The following is a 22,235-nucleotide window of genomic DNA, read 5'->3' as shown; positions in this document are numbered from 1 at the left end:
CTAATATTAGATTTTCTTTATCTTAGCTGAATCGTTAATCATGCTTCCAAACACTTAGAACTCGTGGTTATTAAGAAATATCACCAAGTACATAGCACCATCTCACCTCACACAGCTCTGTATGCAGATTATTTCAGAAAGACATTAGCCTGGTAAATGTCCAGGCCTCATGACTTTGGCATGATATTGATATCTTTTTCTCAAGATGGAGAATGAATAATGGGGATGTTGACCTAACAAATGATCGGTACAGTATGGTGGGAGGAAACCTTGTGATCAACAACCCCGACAAACAGAAAGATGCTGGAATATACTACTGCTTGGCCTCAAATAACTATGGGATGGTCAGAAGCACTGAAGCAATCCTCAGTTTTGGATGTAAGTAATCGCGGCTTTTCAAAGGGGTCGGTTTATTTGGGTAAAGGGAAATTGCACATGTTTTAACTATTGACAATAGTCTGCATGAACTGGAGGCTCCATTCTGGGATGCTCAGCATTTTTCTTCCATTAAAACCACTTTCTCCCTGTTGCTGGAGAGATGACTTGACAGCGAAGAGTACCCACCGCTCTGACAGCGGACCCAAGTTCATTTCCCAGCACCCGTGTCAGACTCAATTTAGCTCCAGCTTCAGGGTATCTAGTGCTGTTTTCTGGCCTTCATAGACACCTGCACACATGTGGTATAAGCACACATACATAAATAAAATTTAATAAATACTTCCTGCTAAAATGGACTCTCCGGCCTCATCCCTCCGACAGAAGTACTGAACACTTAGCATGCGGTTTGTTAAGGAAGGCTCGCCCTCTGCTCACATGCAGGTGCAGGGCTGTCAGTGGTAAAACGAGTAATGCCCTTCTGAAAGTTTTCAATTAAAATCCGGGACTTCTGTGAGTGCTATGTGACCTTCAAGACATGTTTCCATAAGAACAAGCCTAAGAATTCAGCAAGAAGGAAAAGACAGAAGACAGGGTAGGGGTAGAGGCAGGACGGCATCATGGAAGTAGGTCATCTTCCAGAGGAGCAGGCACAGTGTTGTGAGCAGCTCACGCAGGGCATTACCATCTTTCAGAGGAGTGGGCATGGCGAGCAGTGTCGTGCAGGGTATTACAGTGCCCTTAAATGATGAAAATTAATGTGAAAAAGAAATGGGGGCTACGTTCTGAAGATCTTGAATGACTGCAAACTATGAAGTGACACCCCACAAGTCCTCAATGAAGGATCCCACAGGCGAGAGTTCGTTATGAGAAAACAGCCGGTATATACAGAGTGCGGTGTGGCTCCCCAAAGGTCTCCCACACCTGAAAATACCCAGTTCTTCAACATTTAACTTCTCTTATTTGAAATAAATTAAGTTTTAGTTAATTACTTAAAAATGAATGAAGAAATTTTCCTTATGGGAGTCAATAATGGAAAAGTATTTAATAAATACTATGCTCAAATAAAAGTTAAAGCTGATTGTCTTAGTTACTTTCTACTACTATGATAAAAACACTGACCAAAACCAACTTGGGGAAGAAATGGTTTGCTTTATCTCACATCTCCCAGGTCACAGCTCATCACTGAGGGAAGTCAGGGCAGGAACTCAAGGCAGGAACCTGGAGGCAAGAGCTGGAAACCACCATGGAAGAGCGCTGCTACTGGCTTACTCTCCTTCCTGGGCTGTGCTCAGCCCCCTTCTTATACAACACAGAGCCACCCAAGGGTGGCACCACGCACATTGGACTGAGCCCTCCCACGTCCCCCAACAATCAAGGAAACGTCCTACAGATATGTCCTCAGTGGAGGGAATTCCTCAGTGGAGCGGCCCTCTTCCCAGATGGCCAAGCTGACAACTGGGGCTGTCCAGCACAGTCCTTATAAAAGAAGCTCTGTGTTGAGAGATGAGACGGATGAGGTGATTCATCCCCACTTTGCAATATTATGCCACATTTTATAGCTTTGCTGGATACTGATTAGGATGAAAATGGTGTTTTGAGAAATGCTAGCAATCAACTGAAGGTGCAAGACTGGTCCAGAAAAACAGAGATTAAGGAGGATGCTGCAAGGGAGTTGCAAATAATACACATCGATCTTGAAAGAAGAATGAACAGGACATTGTACTTCATCGAAGGAAAGAAAACCCAAGTATCTTTTCATGGAAAGGCGAGTCAAAGGACAGGACAGTTCTGCAGTCATTACAAAGAGGAGCGAGGAAAGCAAGCCCGAGATTAGAGAGAGCATTTTAAACGGCTGCTTCACTAGCAGAGTCACAGAAGCTGCCTCAGTGTGATCATTGTCAGATGAGCAGCCGAGGCTGGGGAGGGCATCCAGGTGTCGGCAGCACATCAGGACTGAGGCGTGGGTGTACAGGGTCCTCCGTGAAAAGCTGACAACGGGAATGCGTGACTTTTCAGAGGCAGACAGCAGATTGTGGGAGTAAAAGGTAACTGTTATAATTTGCTGTGGATCACAGAAAAAGAAGAGGGAGAGAAGCAGAAATGAACCAGAATGAGTATCAGCAGCATAAAAGTAGAACCCAAGTAGCCCAGCGAACTATGCGTTTTCGACACACAGAAGAGAGGCTTTTAGAAATGAGATAAAGCAAAATTTAAAAGGAGCAAATGACTCCTCACTTTCCTGTTATTCAACTGGGGTCCTGCTTTCTGCTCTACACCTGTGTTTCAGTCCTCCAGTAGAAAGGGGTGTATACCCATCCCCCTTTCTTACGGTCTTTGGAAGATCTCTGATTTTTTCTGATCCCATTATAGAACTAAGAGCCTCCCTAACCTGAAAGGAAGATTTTTAGCTTATTTGGAACCTTCAGGCTGCCGCCAACACTTGCAAGCTTTGAGTCCATGGCAGAAGTCCTGGATGGAGTGTACAGTACAGGTCCCAGCACAGAAAAACAAGTTGATGTCCACAGGTGTCCCAGAAGCAGCTGAGCGGGCCTTGCAACCCTCTCTCAAGCTGTGGTCCCCAAACCATGAGTCAAAGTTCTACCTCTCTCATGCCCAGGCACCAAGAGGTTTTTCCCATTATTTTTCTATTGCTCTTCTACAGCCCCAGTGTGCCTTCACCTGTGCCCTACTGAAAATGTAAAACACCTAATTGATCTTCTAGAGATAAAAATCACAGTCGGCCCGGTGTGCTCCTGCACACCAGCACTCGGGAGGCAGAGGCAGGCGGATCTCTGTGAATTCAAGGGCAGCCTGGTCTACATAGTGAGTTCCAGGACAGCTTGGGCTACAGGGAAACCCTGTCCCAAAAAGACCAAACAAAAATAATCACAGTCCCGGGAAGTTCCAAAAAAGTAGTGTAATAACTAAACTGATACAACTCTCAAACTAAACATAAACATTGAATTTTAGAATGTAAATTCACAATTCTGTATGTCTACTATAATTCTGAATATTATTTACTAGCAAATTGTACTGCCAAACTTCAAAAATAATGTGCAATTTGTCACTGTTGCTATCGTGTGCATTGGCCACTCGTTCCCTTTCCAAATTCTCCAACCCATAGGAAGTGTTTTAATGGAATCATGCTGTTTTTTAAGGAAGAAATGCTAATAAAAATTATTTAAAAAGTTACTAAAAAGTAGCAATAACAGTTATCTCTTTCTGTTAACTAAAAAGTAACAACAGCAGTTATCTTTCTGCAACCAGGGCATGAATGTTTTCCTTTCTCCTCTTCTAATTAGATCTCGACCCTTTCCCACCTGAGGAGCGACCTGAGGTGAGAGTCAAGGAAGGAAAGGGCATGGTGCTTCTCTGTGACCCGCCCTATCACTTCCCAGGTAAAATGAGCTTCTCTGACTATAAGCATCTAGGAAATGAAATGGGCAAGTTTGAATTTTCTAGAATGAAGGAACACTGTCATGACCTAATTAGTCTAGTAATCATGGATCATCATTAATTGAGACTTTGCATTTGTACTTGTGGTCATTTCCTGGGGAGAAAAGCAAACATCAACTTGCCACAAGGATGCCATTGACTGACCAAAGAAATGACTCTACCTAAGATTAGCTCAGTGAACCAGTGAGTTTAGCTATGGTTAATTATAGGAGCAGAGGTGAGAAGTTATAGCATTAATGTACCCAGCCTTGCATAGAGCTCATTCAGGTAAGCACAGCAGTTGAGACTTCAGGACAACAGTGACCCTGTCATGTCAAGAGGACAACAGCATTATACGTCACTTAAAAGTGGTTCTAGACACTTCCTTTCTTGGTTCCTTAGTCGTTTGGTCCTAATCCCAAAGATTTCTAGTCATTTCAGTTTATGAACAATATAGATGTTGAACTGTGCCCTCACTAGAGCACCTGTTACTAAAAGAAATTATGATATTCTTTTTCCAAAAATTGTTAGGTTTTTTTGAAATAGCACAACACTAATGAATGATGTATAATCAATCATTTTCTTAATATATGTAATATACTGTGAGCTGTAACTAAACACTAGAAATTGATAAAGGCATGATAAACTATCAATGTCCATCTTATACTGATGGGTAAGAATAATCACTCACTTTAGAAAAGGGACAAAATTAGTATCATCTGCTATAAAATCCAACTGAGAATGTGTATCTGTTTTTATTTGATATTGCTAAAATGAAGGAAGGCCACTATAGTACATGCTTCTTATGCTATTTTCATTTTATTTATGAAATCTCCCCTTAAATGAAGGCAATGTTTTACAGTCTTTAAATAATAAATATGATTTTGTTACACATAGAGAATGAAACAGAACATATTGTTATAAGTAATTTTGTATGGAATGAATGCATAGACTTTATGTGTATGTGTGTACATATACATATATGTATTTTGAGCAAAATTATACATATAGTACATGTAAAGTTTCGCATATGTAAAATTTAATATGCATTTATGAAACTTTTACTGTATGTAGTTCTTGTTTATAAAACATTGATAACTTTCCCTGTAATACTAGAAAGATTATTAGTCAGTAAACATAGGAGGATACAAAAGTGCTGTACATGCTTCCGAATGAGAGAACAGGCTTTTCCCTGAGGAACCCTTGAAGCCATGAGTAAAAGCCTTCTCATGGTCACAGAATTCCCCACAAACAGGATTAAACATGATGTGTTTATTAAATTTCCAATTTGAGAAGAATCTGGAGGCTCTACAGGGGTGAGGAGCTCACAAGAGACTTCTGAGCTAGGATTATCAATTTATGATTTATCATTATATAAGCTGCTTTTGAAGTTATGGGGATTTGCGTGACTGCCTAGAACTTTATATAGATGGGGGGGAGTGCTTCCAAGGAATAGCCTTAGGTGTATGGAAGATATGCCTTGATTTTTTTCTACGACATTTTAATTACTATGTTGAATGAAGATTTTCATGGACCAAAACAAGGTTGATAGAAGGTTAAAATGATTCAGCTAAGAAAATCAGTTACCTCTTGAACCTAATAAAGATAACGATGCTTACATGTCTTTTTGGTTGTGAGCCTGAGCCTTTAATAGCTGCACCAGCTCTCCAGCCATTCTTAACTCCAGTTCCAGGGGAATCCAAAGCCCTCTTCTGACCTCCATGGCATTGCATGACACGGGTGCACTACATACATGCAGGCAACACACTCATACACATAAAATAAAAATAAAATATTTTTAAAAAGATGCTTACATGGATAAACTGAAAATTAAGGCTAAAGTGGCATTAAATGAGACTAGGAAATATCATTAACAGAATAAAATCTGCAAAATTCATTTCTGTCAGCTTATAAGTAGCAGCTCCATGGTGTTTTTGAACATTTTATGTCTCCTACCAATATGTATCAATTCTGTGCCATAAATCTTCCTTCCTATTTGATGCCGTTAATGTTTTGTGCTTTGTAGGTTAGAACTTCATTCGATTAGGGTGAAAAGGAATCTGCTGTAGGGCTCTAAAGCTCTGCTAATGTTATTTATGCAACTATTTTCTAATTTCAAACTGTATTCCTCTAGTGGTGATTGGAGAATGGGTCTTCATTATGTCATATGAATAATTTCCTCATTTAAAATGTATGGATAATAGATTATCTTTGATACTATCTTCTTCATAGACCTTCTTATCAGGTTCATATTTAATAGTGCTTTGAAGATGGTGATATGGATATGCAATTTCAGCAGATTATTGTTAAAATAAATAAAATATATCTAACTATAACCAACCTATTGGGACCCATTTTTATTATATAGCACATCTTACTGCACTAAAACGTTTTGATTCACAGGTTTTTTTTTTTAATTTTTAAAACCCCACCCCCAAGGTTCAGGAAAGGTAGTGTAGAAGAAGGGAGGAAAGGTTATAAGAGTTGGATGGGGGCACAGCTGTGAAGTGCTGTCCTCCGGACATGACATGGCTATTGCACATAACCCACAGCAGCTGTGGTCACCTGTGCAAGATCAAACCAGTTAAAATTCCAGCACGGAGCACAGAAGTGCACTCAAGGCCTCAGCCAAACTGAGGAGCTATTGGCAGTTGATGGCTGCTGGGGAAGGGAGAGGCACTTTTCTTCAGAAGTGTGGCCACTGGTAGGCTCCCCATGACACTGGCCAACTCCATGACCATGCACGTATGGGCAGTCTGTATTGGACTTGGTGGTTAAATAAAGAAGTAAGTTATAAAAGAAAGCAAGAAGTTGGGAGGCAGATGTGATGGTGAGGTGCTGGGGGGAGAAGGAAGGGGGAAGGGATGGGAGGATACTATCAAGATACATTTTATATACCTGTGAAGTTTTCAAAGAATAAATTAAAATTAAAAAAGAAAAGACAGGTAGGCCTCTGGACTTGGCCCAGGGCTGTAGCTTCTCAGCCTCTGTTCTATTCAATAAGATCAGCTACATGCTTTGGGGTGACTTGTTTTGTTTTTGATTCATCTCATTGTTATAAAAATTGTCTAAAGACAGTCAGCTGTTTTAGATGACATAAAAACAAAGGCTTGCGGGGCATGGTGGCACATGCCTGTAGTCCCAGCACTTGGGAGGCAGAGGCAGGCGGATCTCTGTGAGTTCAAGACCAGCCTGGTCTACTTAGTGAGTTTCAGGATAGCTGGGGCTACAAGAAGACCCTGTCTTACAAAGACAAAAAAAAAAGTCTTTACCATTAAGTAAATAGACAAATTTGTGATGTTTTTGGCTAACAAAAAAGTTATTTACTTTATTTTATGTATGTGAGTGTTTGCCTGCGTGTATGTAAGTACATCCATGTGTGCTATGCCCATGGAGGCCAGGAGAGGACGTCAGATCCCCTGGAACTGGAATTATGGATGGTTGTTAGTCACCATGTGGATGCTAGGAACTGAACCTGGGTCATGTGCATGAGCAGCCAGTGCCCTTAACCACAGAGCCATCTTTCCAGCCCCTGGTCCCTGGTTCACAGTCTCTCTCTCTCTCTCTCTCTCTCTCTCTCTCTCTCTCTCTCTCTCTCTCTCTCTCTCTCTCTCTCTCTCCCTCCCTCCCTTCTTCATATCTCTCTCTCTCTCTCTCTCTCTCTCTCTCCCTCCCTCCCTCCCTCCATCTTTCATAGTTAATATTCTCTGGATTTGGGTACTTTACAGTGTTCCTAAAGGGAAAGTCTCTGATCTGAGCTAGGCTACTTATTTATGAAGAGTTGTCACAAGGCTTCATTTTACAGCAAATAGGAATGAGGAAGGTAAGGGGTGGAAAAATCAAATAAAATTGATTGCATGTAGGAGTTATACTTCATGGACAGATAAACTTGGTTAAATTTTATTTTATTATATATCAACAAATAACCCATAAGTACTCATGACTTTTAAAAGTCTTGCACTCCTGAACATTTTTGTCAATATAGCCATAAAATTAACTTATTACATCTCACAAACTATAAGCTGTGTTTGTATATCGAGAGAGAATGGAGAAATAGAATCTCCACCATCTGAAGGGTGGGTGCTATTAAACTATAAATCACCTAGTAATTGAAACATGCATAAATTTAAAATTGAAAGAGGGTTTACTCCTAACAGAAATAACTCCTGGCATGCTGAACATGATCCTGGGCGAATCTCAGTAGATGAAAGGTTAGAACAGAAATAGAGACAGTACGAAAGTTAGTGGGGTGCGCAGTGTGGACAGCAAGGTTAGTGTCTCTCCAAACTAGCACGCTACATCGAAGCGCCCAGCAGCAGCTGTGCAGGTTTGATCTGTAAGATAAATTCCATCATGGTAATGTTTGGAAAGACATGAAAATATCAAAAGTTTGCAGATTATTGCTCTTGGGCACACGGAAGTGCTTCGGTGTATGTCCAGGGGAAAGCTACACTGCTCTGCAAGGCTGGCTAAGTGACAGAGTTCAGACTAACATAATGAAATGGCAAATGTGCTGCTCTAGGCTAGCATAGATGTTCCCTGTCTGTGATCCAGACTCTCCTGGGGCAAGGCAAAGAATCAATAAAACAACATTCCTTAAACATGTGCTGGCACATACTCTTCCTGAAAAATTAATTCAATTTATTATTTAATCCTGTCTTCAGTACTAGGAGAAAAACAGACTATGATATTTCCAAAGATGATTCATTTTACCAACTGCATGAAGCCAACCAAGTCACTATCAACACATGAAGTAAAGATAATGTGTCATGTGCTTGGGAGAAATGGGTTAAGGGGTAGTGCCTAGTCAGAACTGTCCCATCCTGAAGCCAGAGAGGCAGGGTGCTGTAGTCCTTATTCTAGGTGAATGCGTCATTGTAGGCTAAACTTTGCTAGATAAATTTAAATTAACAGCCCACAGTTCTCACAAGGGCAAAGACTGCATCTGTCTTGTTTAATGGCACATTGGAGTAACTCAGTTTGTGCAAAATATAGTAAATCAGAGAATCTGCATTTAATGAGTTAGACTAATTGCTTATAGTTGAAGACAAGTTTATACAAACATCATAATGGCTTCATTGACTGACTACCTTCCCTTAAAAGTTCAAAAGGTCCCTTAAAATATCACAACTTCTTCCTTACACATCTCTTCTGACTAAATAAACTTCCTTACACATCTTTTCTGACTAAATAGACTAATAAAAGCAATACTTGAGATGAAAATTTGAGTTTCTATATTTACACAACCACATAATTCTAAATACACTTAATTTGTGATATGTTTAATTTGTTGTATGATTTTAAAAATTCCTTTCATATAAGAAAATACACATATTTTATTGACATTCATTTTCTTTTTTGGTGAAACTAATCATTATCACAAGTCTTTAAAATGTTGATTTTCATTTCAACGACATTTGAGAGTAGAAAATATCATTTTGAAATAAGACAAAATAGAGGTCTTCTGGAAAATCTACTGCAAACATACGTTTGTTCTGGTGTGACCTGACACCAGACAGGGTATCATCTCAGGAATTTAAAAAGCTCCCTGAATTTCTTACCCTAATTGTTCTATGATCCGATGTCAGTAGAACATACCACTTAATTCTGTCAAAATCAGCCTAAAGCAACAAGTTAAAATAATTCCAGCAGTACATATAAATGTTTAGACATGACAGTTGAGTTAGAGTCTCAGTATGGTAGACCCCAGTTTTTCTTTCCTTTTTTAAAAAAACTTTGAGACTGACCTTCCTATGATCGTGATGGAGGTTACTGCAGAGTTCCACACTGGTCACACAAAGAGAATATACATCTGAGAGATGCCCACCCTAGGTGACATATCTACAGTGGAAATTCTACATGTAAAGCTCATGGAACATAGTATAACAGCGGGTGGAGGGAACACTAGTGCATCCCTCAACTCTCACTAGCGAAGCTTCCTTAGGCAGCACAGTGTGATGCACACAGAAGGCCACAGCTGACTAAGTTTCAGAGAATAACAGACTACACAGCATGTGTCCTTGGATAGGACTCCTGTATTAAACCTCACCTACCCACGGCTCAGGGATCATTGTGGAAGAGGGGCAGAAAGATTGTAAGAGCCAGATTTGGTCCATGAACAAAGGGAAACAGAGGCTTCCAGGCCACTGGAAGCTTGCTCATGTGAACTTGCAGCACACTGAGCACAAGACCCATGCAGACCCAATCAGACAAGGGCTCAGAGTGGAGTGAGGGAAATGGGTGGCATGCCAGCTCTAGCCTGGGAACTGCTGGGTGAGGGAGAGTAGACCTTCCTTAACATCTCTAGATAGGCTGACTAGACTCCAGGGGATGAATTTGCACCAAAGGACATCTGGGTACAAATGCTTGATTGAATAGGACTTAACATGTATGACAGAATTCATGAAGTTTGGTGGGGGAAGGCGTGCATGGGGGAGGGATCTAAATTTGATTAAGAATTGTATGAAATGCACAAAAGCTCAACAAAAATATAAAAATATAAATAAAAATAAATAAATATTTTTTAAGTTAAAAATCCCCCAAATCTTTGGTTTTTCCAATCATTGGATGTGCTTCCATAAAAAAAAAATGTGCAATAGATAAAGGGAAATGGGGACAATGGGGATACTTTAGGGAAGGAGGAGGGAGGTTAGAGAAAGAAAGAGGGAAGAGATACATAAAGCTTAGTTTGTGTGAAAAACACACATATTAGCTCAAAAATCTACTGAAAAAGACACACGCAATATCTGAACAGGAGTGCAAATGTATAGCTGGAGGCTATAGATGAAAAATACAGTATTACACAGGAGAAACTTCACTTCAAGCTGTTGGTCAGGGTAGTCCAAGAAACTCCCAAAATGACACAGGCTATTGCCACAGCCCTTTACCTCCCAGGACTTGAAGGTAAGACCCTTTTGTTAAATACAAGACATACTTTAACACAGGGCTTGGAGCAATGGAGCTGGAACTAAACTGAAAGCCTCCTCCTTGAAGACTAGCTTTCATAGTTCTAGATGACATTATGCAAGCTGCTAAGGGAGAAAACCAATGAATGGACCAATCCCAGCTTTAAGGCTTAACAGTCACAACAATGACCAGCAAAACAAACTATAGTGGCTCAGTAGTGGCATTTTTATCTTGGGGGTAATTAACAGCTCTCAAATTGCACTTAAACCCTCTTAATGGGAGGGAAGTCATGGGGACACTCTAAACATAGTCAAATACACATGGCTGGGAAGGGCATAGATCCTAGAGAAAGCCCTACCTCTGTCATATCTCTAGACAAAAGTAATTTCTTACTGTATGCTAAATATGGATTCTTATATTTAGAGAAAATTATACCATTGACCATTCACCAGAGAAACTTTTTTTCAACAGATGGAGACTATTATAGAGTTCCACAACTGTTCACATACAGAGAATATGTGTCTGAGAGATGCCCAGCCTTAAATGGCACATCCACAATGGAATATCTATACTTAAAGCTCATGAAACATAGGAGAACAGGGGTAGAGAGAATACTAATGCATCTCTCAACTTTCACCAGCAAAGCTTCATCATGAAATAGAATGTAAGTGGTCAAAGAAACTGCAGAGTGTGTGTCACTGGATAGGATTCCTCTATTAAATCTCCCCCACCCATAGCTCATTGTGGAAGAGGAGATAGAATGATTGTAAAAGCCAGGGGGGTGCATGATCATAAAGAGCTCTGGGAACTTGCTCATATGAACTTACAACAATGATGACAGCATGCACAAGACCCTTGCAACCTGAGTCAGACCAAAACACAGCATAGAACTGGGGAATGTGCAGCAGGCCCCAACCTTAGTCAAAGAACTATGGGCACTGATTACTACCGAGGGAGGGAGAGTTGACCTTCTTTAAGGGAGTGACTCTAGATAGGCTGACTAGACTCCAGGGGATGAATTTGCACCAAAGGACATCTGGGTACAAATGCTTGATTGAATAGGACTTAACATGTATGACAGAATTCATGAAGTTTGGTGGGGGAAGGCGTGCATGGGGGAGGGATCTAAATTTGATTAAGAATTGTATGAAATGCACAAAAGCTCAACAAAAATATAAAAATATAAATAAAAATAAATAAATATTTTTTAAGTTAAAAATCCCCCAAATCTTTGGTTTTTCCAATCATTGGATGTGCTTCCATAAAAAAAAATGTGCAACAAAACTATTTTGGTCACCTTGTCTGAATTTCCTGATGCTGCATTATGCTGGAGAAAATTGCATAGCTAATCTTGATACGATGCCGGAATGCTCCACCCATCCCTTCAGAGCATTCTATGGTCCGTGTGCCTCTTCTTTCCTAGTCAGGGACCATTTCAGTCATGCACCCCTCTTCAGTTCCCTGTGCAAAATGGTGGTTTGTTGTGATGCTTTTATCCTTGAAACAAGCTGGATGGTGTAAGCTCCTGATTTTCTGCCATTTAACATCTATAATTCTGTTTGACCTGATCTAGAGAGGTTTCCAATTATACTCTTTCTAGTAGCAGTTGTATCACAAAGCCAAGGGAGTCTAGAGTAAATCATTTGTGAAACTGAGAAATATGCATTGTTCATAGTTTTATCTTGATGGTTTGTTGAATGACTATTGAAAAGCTAGTCCTCAAAGCAGAGGTAGAAAATTTTAGGTCAACCAGAAAACTAGCAGAAAATTCAGTTTTTTGACTAAGTATTTGTATATTTAGGAATATTTCTATGGTTAGAGTGATTATATGAGGGCTGGAGAGGTGGCTTAGCAGTTTAGAGCAGTTGCTGCTCTTGCAGAGAACCTGAATTTGGGTCCCAGAGCCCACATCAAGTGGCTCACAGCTGCCTGTAACACCAGCATCTCTTCTGGCCTCTGAGGCTTCCACATCATCATGCGCATGCAAATACACACATACACAGACACACACACACACACAAATAAAAGTGAAATCCACATGCACATGCAAATATGCACATGCACATAAATAAAAATAAAATTAAATTTTAATGAAAGAGTAGTCATGTGCTACATTTCTAAGAAACCAGCAGCCTTTCATTCTGATTCCATTTTTCTTTTTTCATATATGGTTATGTAAATTTATTTTTATATCTATAATTTAAAATAGGAGAACACACAAGAAGATAAAGCCACTAAATTAAGTCACCCACCATGGTTTATTTATGAACTGGAGTAGGGCAGATAGACATGCACTTTGTAATGGTCAGACTTGGATTCAGATTCCCAGCTGTTTAATAGGCACAAAAGTTCTAAACAAGCTCTTTAACCTGAGTTTCAGTTAACCCATCAGTTAAACAGAAATAGAATGCTAAGAATTTATAATGTAATAGTGGCAGCTGATGATGATAGATGATAGATAAATGATAGATAGATAGATGATAGATGATAGATAGGTGATAGATGATAGAAAGATGATAGATAGATGATAGATGATAGACAGATAGATGACAGATGATAGATAGATAGATAGATAGATGAGAGATTGATAGATGATAGATACATAGATACATAAATACATAGATGGATGATAGATTATAGCTAGGTTATAGATAGTTGATAGATGATAGATAAATGATAGATAGATGATGGATGATAGATAGATAGATGATAGATAGATGATAGATGATAGATAGATAGATGATAGATTATAGATAGATGATAGATAGATAGATAGATGAAGATTTAATTGCTTCTGATAATTATTTTCATGAAAAATGTGGTGAATAATGGGAAATTTGCCACATCTCATCTTACAGTTTGCCTTCTGTAACCTCTATTAGACAGTGTAGTAGCTTTTTATTAAAATCAGAATCCTCACTTGCAGGGAAGCAACATTTACTAAGTGATGTTTCCTTCTAGATGATCTTAGCTATCGCTGGCTCCTAAATGAATTTCCTGTATTTATCACAATGGATAAACGAAGATTTGTGTCTCAGACAAATGGCAATCTCTATATTGCAAATGTTGAGTCTTTGGATAAAGGCAATTACTCCTGTTTTGTATCCAGTCCTTCGATTACAAAGAGTGTATTCAGCAAATTTATCCCACTTATTCCAATACCTGAACGTAAGTATTTTATTTGTTCTACTGTTTTTGCAATAATATAATGTTTGGTTTTTGTTTTGTTTTGTTTTGAATGGGTCTCCTGTAGCCCCAGCTGGCCTGGAACTCACTATGTAGACTAGGCTGCCCTCTGCCTCCCCAGTGCTGGAACTAAAGGTGTGTGCCACCATTCCCGGCCAATAATTTAATATTTGTAATAATGAGAGAAATTCCCAATGGGGAGACAGCTGGCTCTCCAGGCAGGGCCGCATAGAACGTATGCATTTGGAAGAGGGAAGAGACTTGGTCCTTAGCTTGAGTGGAGATTTAGTTAATAAAATTACCCTAAGATGATTGCGTTCAAGTACATTATTCTAGCTTAGAACGTGTGTGGTGGACTGGCTCATCAGTCAGTTCAGGGCCCCTGGATAGTGATGGCGGGAATCACCCGCCTCTGCTTCCTGTTCTCATGACAATTGCTCCTTGTCAGTAAATTTATAAGGAAACCAGATGATTTAGATCAAAACAAACAATAGTGATCACATCCTTCAAACAATAGTGATCACATCCTTAGAAAAAATATGATATCTGATGATTTTGATATTTTAAGGAAGTGTTTACATGGTGCAAATAAGTGTAAATAATTGCCTTTTCTATTTCAAGGCATTAGCATAAAGTACTGTGCTAATCACTGAGCGTGCCCTGTGTCCTTGTTCCCGGTAGAGTCATGCACCACCTGAACCACCTTCATTTTTAAAATGTGCGTCTGTGTTATCACACCACAGCATGTGCCTGTCTTACTTTATCTCTGCTCTGGTCCTGCTGCTAAATTAACAGTAGTAACTCCAAGCTTCGGAAGAAAGACTAACTTCGGAGCTGATCGGTTTGATGGCTCTCACTGGTACAGGTGAAAACGTTGTAATGCCACTGGGATTCTCGTTTCACTTGTCTGTCACATTGTGGGTGTTCAGGAAATATGGTGGCTTTCTGGCTCATTTTACTCCTCTCAGTCTCCATCTCACTATTTCTGGAAGTTCCAAGTTGCCATTGTGAAAGATTCTTTTCATCATCTTTTCTCCTCTGCCTCGCAAATGCTCCCACCCCTCCAACGTCCGCAGATCTTCCTACTTCCTGGCTCGGTGGAAGGCTTCCCCTACAGCGGCGCTTCCTTCAGGTGCCCTGATTGACTCAGCAACTTTACCACCTGTTCCCTTTCTTTTCTGATGGTCAGAGTCTCATCCTCACTCTGTGCATTCTTTCCTGTTCAACGTAGACAATCTTGAATAATCATTAAAACATATATTTATTCAAAGGAGAGCTCTGAGTCCCTATTCATTTGGCCTTTGACTTGACTCATCTGCCTCACACCTACTTTCCCTCCTGATTTCCTGAAGGCCCATCTCCCACCTCATTCTCTGACAGATTTTATACAGCATTCATCACCAGGCACCTTTCCTCTGTGCATCTCTCTCCAGTTGTTACTGGCTATTCTCAGTACCAGTCGTGTAAATGAATTTAAATTCACATCCCCCCAATTTTTCTTGTGCTTAGACTTCAATTCTACCTATATTGTGGAGTCACCCCACAAAAGACTCCCAAGGATGTCACTAAATTCAGAGTGTGAGCAACACACCCATTCCCTTCCCACAAAGCCTCCTCCATTCCTTCAATCACTGCTGTGTCCTCTCTTCCTCCTCTGTTCAGAAAGGTGAACGCTGTGCCTTCTAGTTAATTTAGCATGTGACCCACCGTGAAGAACCAAGGGACATGTGAAACACAGATTCCGATTCTGGATTCTAAAGGCCATAGTATTTATTATTTTTATTTTATGTGTATGTGTATATTGCCTTCATGTAGGTAAGTTCACCCATGTCGTGTGATACCCGCAGAGGTCAGGAGAGGCTGTTGGATCCCCTGGGACTGGAGTTACGGACAGTTGTTAGCCACCATGTGGGTACTGGGAACAAACGCAGGTCCTCTGCAAGAGCAGCCAGTGCTCTTAACCGTTGAGCCATCGCTCCAACCCAAGAATCAGTTTAATACAATGTGCATAATAGCAGAATAATAGTAGTAGATTCTCCTCTATGGCCTGGACCTGTCTAGTCACACTTTCTTGGCCCTAATCACAGTGCCAGGTACGGACTCCGTCTTGTGAAGGGGCCTTAACTCCAATGAGAAACTGTCCAGTTACTCCCATAGCATACTGTCACTGTTGTACCAGTGGGCATACTCACCAGGCCAGTCATCATTGCAGCTTACATGGTTCACTGAGTAAGGCTGGTGATTACTTTTTCCTTCAGGTAGCATACATAGCACCTTTCAACATTATGAAAGCTAGCCAGTAGAGATGAAGCTTGGAGGTCAGTACTACCTTGATTTCTTCTTCATTTTGCAATTCATGTATGTAGTGTCTTCAGCAATAGGGTCTTACGATCAGGTTCTGGTGGGCAACCAAGAGCAACGGCAATAGCTAGTGTTGTTTGAGGGTCTATGTGATCTCATTGATCAGCAACTCAAAAAGAGGCAGTGTATTCCTGGCGCTGAGTTTTTCCTTTGCCAGCCTGTGGTGTCTGGTAGAGGCATTGTTCTTCATTTCAGAGTAACTCCATTTCAACTCTTTTTATATCGCGAGTGTATATATTTTAAGAAGCTTCCATCATAGCTGGCTTCCATACGACTTACAAAAGGCCTTTAGTGTTGGTTAACCCTCTCCATAAGCCCTCTTCTCTCCTTCCATCCCCCACCCCATTTTGGCCCTTCCTATCCACTATCCCTTTTCCCCTTTTATCACTGCATTTTATCTCCCTTCCCATGAAGCTTCCCAATTCAAAAGTAGCATCCACACAGGAGAGAGAACATGTAACGTTTGTCTTTCTGGGTCTGGGTTACCTCACTTAGGAGGAGTGTTTCTAGTTCCATCCATACCTGTGAATTTCATAATTTCTTTTTGCTTACGAGCAGAATAATATTCCATGGTGTAAATGAACCATACTTTTATTATCCATTCATCAGTTAATTTCCTGTACCATCCTAGAGCTTTGTCATGATCTGGTTTGATTTGGTTTCTATTTTTCCCTGAGATTCTCATACCTCCTCTATGCATCCAGCTCCTTTATTTGGTGTTCTTTCAGATTGTCTCATTTTGCTTCCTGTACTGTCATTGTGTATTTACTAATCTCTTTATCATCATTTAATTAAGCCTTTCTGAGCCTCTTTCTAATAACACATATTTCAGAATTGATATTCTGAACAATGACACAAAACAAAATATCTGTGTTGCATGCACTGTGCTCTCAGAATAAAAGTTTTTCTTTATATTGTCCTTCTCTTTTCTAACTTGTTTTCTCTTGCCTTGATAATTCTTTGTTTCTTTATCTCTTTCCTTAATTTACATTTTCTTCCTTCCTTCCTTCCTTCCTTCCTTCCTTCCTTCCTTCCTCCCCCCTCTTAGCCATCTCTCCAGCCTCAAGCTTTCTTTCTTTCTTTCTTTCTTTCTTTCTTTCTTTCATTCATTTTTCATCCATTTCTCTCCAGTCCCATTTCTTCCATATTTTTCTACCTTTCCAAGTCCCAGTGGCACTGTCTCAGTAGTTCCTATGTATCTGAAGCCCCTTAATAACTCCATGAAATTTTGCAGTGAATTTACCCAGGTTGGTTACAGTTATCAGAATGTTCAGTACTATTGAAAATGTGTGATGGAGTTCATACTTGTACACGTTGTGTATAAACAAGCAAGTCTACACATTGGGACATGACCAGTTCCTACACAGAGAAAGTCTTCCATATTGAGGTAGTTCTATCCTACAAAAATCATGTTAGAAAAAACATTGTGAATACTAGTTTATGATGTCTTTGTTTTCTTTTTTAACATTAGGAACAACAAAGCCATATCCTGCTGATATTGTAGTGCAGTTCAAGGACATATATGCATTGATGGGCCAAAATGTGACTTTAGAGTGTTTTGCACTTGGAAAGTAAGTATACTTCTATTTTTTCATCAACATACACAGGGACATATTGGGTTTTATGCCCCTTGAAAAATAAAGGATGGAGCTAGAGAGATGGCTTAGCATTTAAGGGCAATGGCTGCTCTTGCAGAAGACCGGGGTTCAAATCCCAGCACACACATGGTGGCTAACAATCAGCCATAACTGCAGTTCCAGGGGATCCACCATCCTCTTCTGCCCTCCACAGGCATTGAACAACATGGGTGCATTTACACACATGTGGGCAAAACACTCATACACATAAAATAAGAAATAAATCAAAAAGAAATAAAGGATATAAATGCTTAGCTATAAATATGGTATTGTGGACCTTGGTATCTTCTGTTTACAGTCCTGTTCCTGATATCCGGTGGCGGAAAGTGCTGGAACCAATGCCTAGCACTGCTGAGATAAGCACTTCAGGGGCTGTCCTTAAGATCTTCAATATCCAACTGGAAGATGAAGGCCTCTATGAGTGTGAGGCTGAGAACATTAGAGGGAAGGACAAACACCAGGCAAAAATTTATGTGCAAGGTAGATATTTCAGTTTCTATGAATGTTAACAATCTCTTATTCATAGGCATTGAATTTTCATGCTTGAACTACTGTGGAATGATCAATAGTTTTGAAAGATGTGGCATATATGATATTATTCAGGTAGGTGAATATTTAGCCCATGTCCCAGTAATTGCAACTCTGAGTTACAGAAGGTCTCAATTTAAGACTTTGATGTATGGTAATTGTTTGCCTTCCTGTTCCTGTGATACACACAGTGACCACATGCAACTTGGGGAGGAAAGGGTGTGGTCAGCCTGCTTTCCTATACCTCCTAGTACCTCTTGTCCAAGGGTGTCACCACCCACACTGGGCTCTCTCATATCAACCAACAGTTAAGACAATACCCTACAGATTGATCTGAGCTGGGAAATGGCTCAGTTGAGAACCCCGCCCCCCGCCTTCCCAAGTGACACTTGTTTCAAGTTGACATAAAAACCAACCAGGGCAGTTATAGTAACAGACTGATAGTTGTTAATTTTCAAAATAAGCAATGCTGCTCACTTTCTCACTTTGTCGTTCTCTTTTCTTTACTATCCTCATTTATAAAAGTGCCTGTGCACTGTGGACGTGAAATTGAGTATGTGGTTTGCAAACATTAGCAGGCAATCACAGTTCCCAGGTCTTGTTAAAGCACAGGTTGCTGGGCCTCCCTTAGAGTTTCTGACTTAGAAGGACAATCTAGGCCTCAGAACTTGTATTTCTAACACGTTCCCAGATACTGGTGCGGCCACGACCCTTTGAGACTCATTTATTTTTTTCTTTGATAAAATTAACCTGGGACAAGTCTTTGATCCTTACACATCAGAGTATACAAAGCTGGAAAGACAGAAATTTTTTTTCAGGTAACTCTTAGAACTTTTAGCTCTGAAATCATTTGTGCAATGTTAATGTGCTATTGAATAACCATCTAGGCTTCAGCAAGATCTTCTAGTTTTTAACACTCAGGCTAATGCCCCGTTTCTCTTCTCCCTGTCTCTCCCAGACATAAGGAAACTTGAAGATTCATCTGTGCTTTAAAATTTTATTTCCATCTACAACTGTCTTCTCTTTTAATCTACTACAATTTGCTTTTATCTGCATGTCTTGAGTGAAGTTTTCCTCTACTTCTCATAAGATGTTTATATTACTTTCTTCATAAAATGAATACAATACAGGTTTTTCTTTCTTGTTTTTTTGAGACTGGGTCTCACTGTGTATCCCTCACTGGAAGTCACTCTGTAGACCAGAGTGCCTTGAGCCAGCCTTAAACTCACAGAGGACTGGCTGCCTCTGCCTCCCAGGTGCTGGGATTAATGGTGTGTACCATCATACCTGCCTCAGGTTTTCATTCTTAATAAAAAGAAAATAAAATGCTGGTCTCCCTTATGGGTTCTCTTTCCAGCCCTCTTATTTCAGAGAAAGTTCCATGTGCTACTGAGAATGTGTACTCTTCAGTGTTCCGATGAAATGTTGTGTAGATGTCTCTTAGGTCCATTTGATTAATGGGGTCATTTAACTCTAGTATTTCTCTACTTAGCTTTTGTCTGGATGACCTCTTGGTGACAGTGATGTATTGACGTCACCCACTATCACTGTTTTTGGAGTCAGTGTGTGACTTTAGATCTAATAGAGTTTCTTGTATTGAAATAGGGTGCCCCTATATTTGATGCATCTGTGTTTAGGATGGTGATAAGCTCTTGGTGTATTTTTCCTTTAATGAGTGTGAAGTGACCTTCTGACTAGTTTTAGTTTGAAGGCTATTTTTTCAGAATAGCTATCCCTGCTCATTTCTTAGTTCCATTTGCTTAGGGTACCTTTTTCCATCCTTTTACCCTGACATGTTAATCATGGATGGTAAGGTATGTTTCTTGGAGACAGCAAATCGATGGATCCTGTTTTATAATCCAATTAGTCTGTATCTTTTTTACTAGAAAGTTCAGACTATTAATATGTGGAGTTATTATTGACCAATGTTTATTAATTCCTGTTGTGTTGGTGTTGTAGTGCTGTTTCCTAACTGTTCTGGTATTATTTGTTTATTCTTTGTGCCCTCTTAAGAATGTTTAATCTTCTCTTTAGGTTGAAGTATCCCATTAAATGCTGGCTTTGTGGACATGAGTTTCTTAAATCTGTTTTTATCATAGAAGGTTTTTCTTTCTCCTTCAATTACAAAATGATAGTTTTGCTGGGTACAGTAGTCTGGACTGGCATCTCTGTTCTTCCATGACTCGAAGTACATCAATCAGTCCAATCTCTCTGGCTTTCACAGGCTCTATTGAAAAGTTAGCTGCTATTCTGATGGGCCTATCTTTATATGTGGCTTCATCTTTCTGTTTCATAGCTTTTAATATATTTTCTTTGTTGTGTACATTCAGTGTTTTGACTATTACATGATGTGGGGAGTTTCTTTCCTGGTCCTGTCTACTGTGTTCTGTATGCCTGTTGTCCCTTAATAGTTATCTCTTTCCTTAGATGTGGAAGTTTTCTTCTATTATTTTATAAAAACTATTATCTGTGCCTTTGACTTGGATTTCTTTTCCTTTTAAACCTATGATTCATGGGTTTGATCTTTATACAGTGTTCATTCCTGGGTTATTTTAAGTTGGACATTTTTATTGCTTATGCAATCCATCTCCCCAAGCTTGTCTTCAAGTTTTGATATTCTGTTCCATTTCCCCCAATACTTTTTTGTGCCTTGCCTCTTTGCTTTTTGTTTGAGTTCCTGAGTTCTTTCATTTCAGTTTGGTTTTCTTTGGAAATGTAATCTCTTTATAGAATTCTAATTCTAATTGAATTGTTTTAGTTACTTCATTCGATTGTTTTGTTTCATGGTCTTCATTCGTTCTTTTATTCGTGTCCTCTTTGAATTCCTTGAGCATATTTACAATTGCTATTTTGAAATTGTTGTCTTGTGCAACAGGTTAGTTGCCATTCTCAGGAAACATTACAGTGGTGGTGTTAATTTCTGTGGGACATGTATTATCTTGGCTATTCATGTGGCTAATATTTTTCGATGAGATCTAGAATGTGGACTTGTGTCAGTGGTGGTGTTGCTTGACATCGATAGGTGATTTAATCTTCGTTGTACCTTTGTTTGCTGTTTCCCCACCTTGTCAGGCTATAGCCCAGCCGAGTGGTATGCGGTGTTCAGTCTTGGGGCCACATTATGTTGGTGTGTAAATGGGGTGTAAGAGCAGTCTCCATTCAGCTAGGGGTAGGTGCAACTCTTGCACCTGAGGTTACAGGACAGACTCCTCAGGGTCCTGGAGCAGCAGGGTGGGCTGGGTGGATGCTAGGTGAGCAGTTTGGCTGACAGGTTATGCTGGGGGAGCACAACAGTCTGGGGCATGCAAGGATCTGAGGGACCCAAGCAGACGTGAGAGCTGAGATGGCGTAGAACAGAGGACTCACTGGGCCTGCCGAGATTGCTCACCAGTTTGGAGCACGCACAGGTCCTAGCAACCTCAGCAGGACAGACAGCTGAGGTGGTAGGGGCGGGCCTCTTCTTATTTCATATAAACTTATTTGCCTATATTTATTTGACCTACTTAGATAACTGAAGTACTTAGCGAGGTTGCTTGTTCATGCTTACTCTCTGGAAATATTTTTTCTTTGGAGGAAATTTCTAGCATTTTCTCATTTCCTTACAGCCATCAAATAGATCAGAATGAGAAAATGAGACTGAAGTCCATTTCACTCAAGCATGCATTTCACCAGTGATAACTACTAACGTATTGTTAATGTGGAGAGTGAATTAAAGTTATCAAGTCACCTTTCTAGTTGTACAGTGAGATGTTGCAGTGTTCAGTGTTTGAAGCTCAATAAAGATGAAGATAATGTGTAACAGAG

At 40.0% G+C, this 22,235-nt stretch overlaps 1 protein-coding gene across 3 annotated transcripts in view; it reads left to right on the top strand.

Annotated features, from left to right (window-relative positions):
- Window positions 1–22,235, top strand: part of Cntn1 (contactin 1) — a 367,258-nt gene that overhangs the window by 214,593 nt on the left and 130,430 nt on the right. For all 3 annotated transcript variants that reach the window (XM_008835443.2, XM_008835444.3, XM_008835442.3), the window contains 5 exons: window positions 206–378; window positions 3,681–3,776; window positions 13,681–13,887; window positions 17,738–17,837; window positions 18,202–18,383. In XM_008835443.2, coding sequence (XP_008833665.1) covers window positions 206–378; window positions 3,681–3,776; window positions 13,681–13,887; window positions 17,738–17,837; window positions 18,202–18,383 — 758 coding nt within the window. The remainder of the gene's footprint in view (window positions 1–205; window positions 379–3,680; window positions 3,777–13,680; window positions 13,888–17,737; window positions 17,838–18,201; window positions 18,384–22,235) is intronic.

Source organism: Nannospalax galili, unplaced genomic scaffold, assembly GCF_000622305.1.
Source record: "Nannospalax galili isolate Female #2095 unplaced genomic scaffold, S.galili_v1.0 scaffold357, whole genome shotgun sequence".
NCBI classification, from domain to species: Eukaryota; Metazoa; Chordata; class Mammalia; order Rodentia; family Spalacidae; genus Nannospalax; species Nannospalax galili.
The sequence above is the reverse complement of the archived record's forward strand: the minus strand, read 5'-3'. Positions and strand labels throughout refer to the sequence as shown.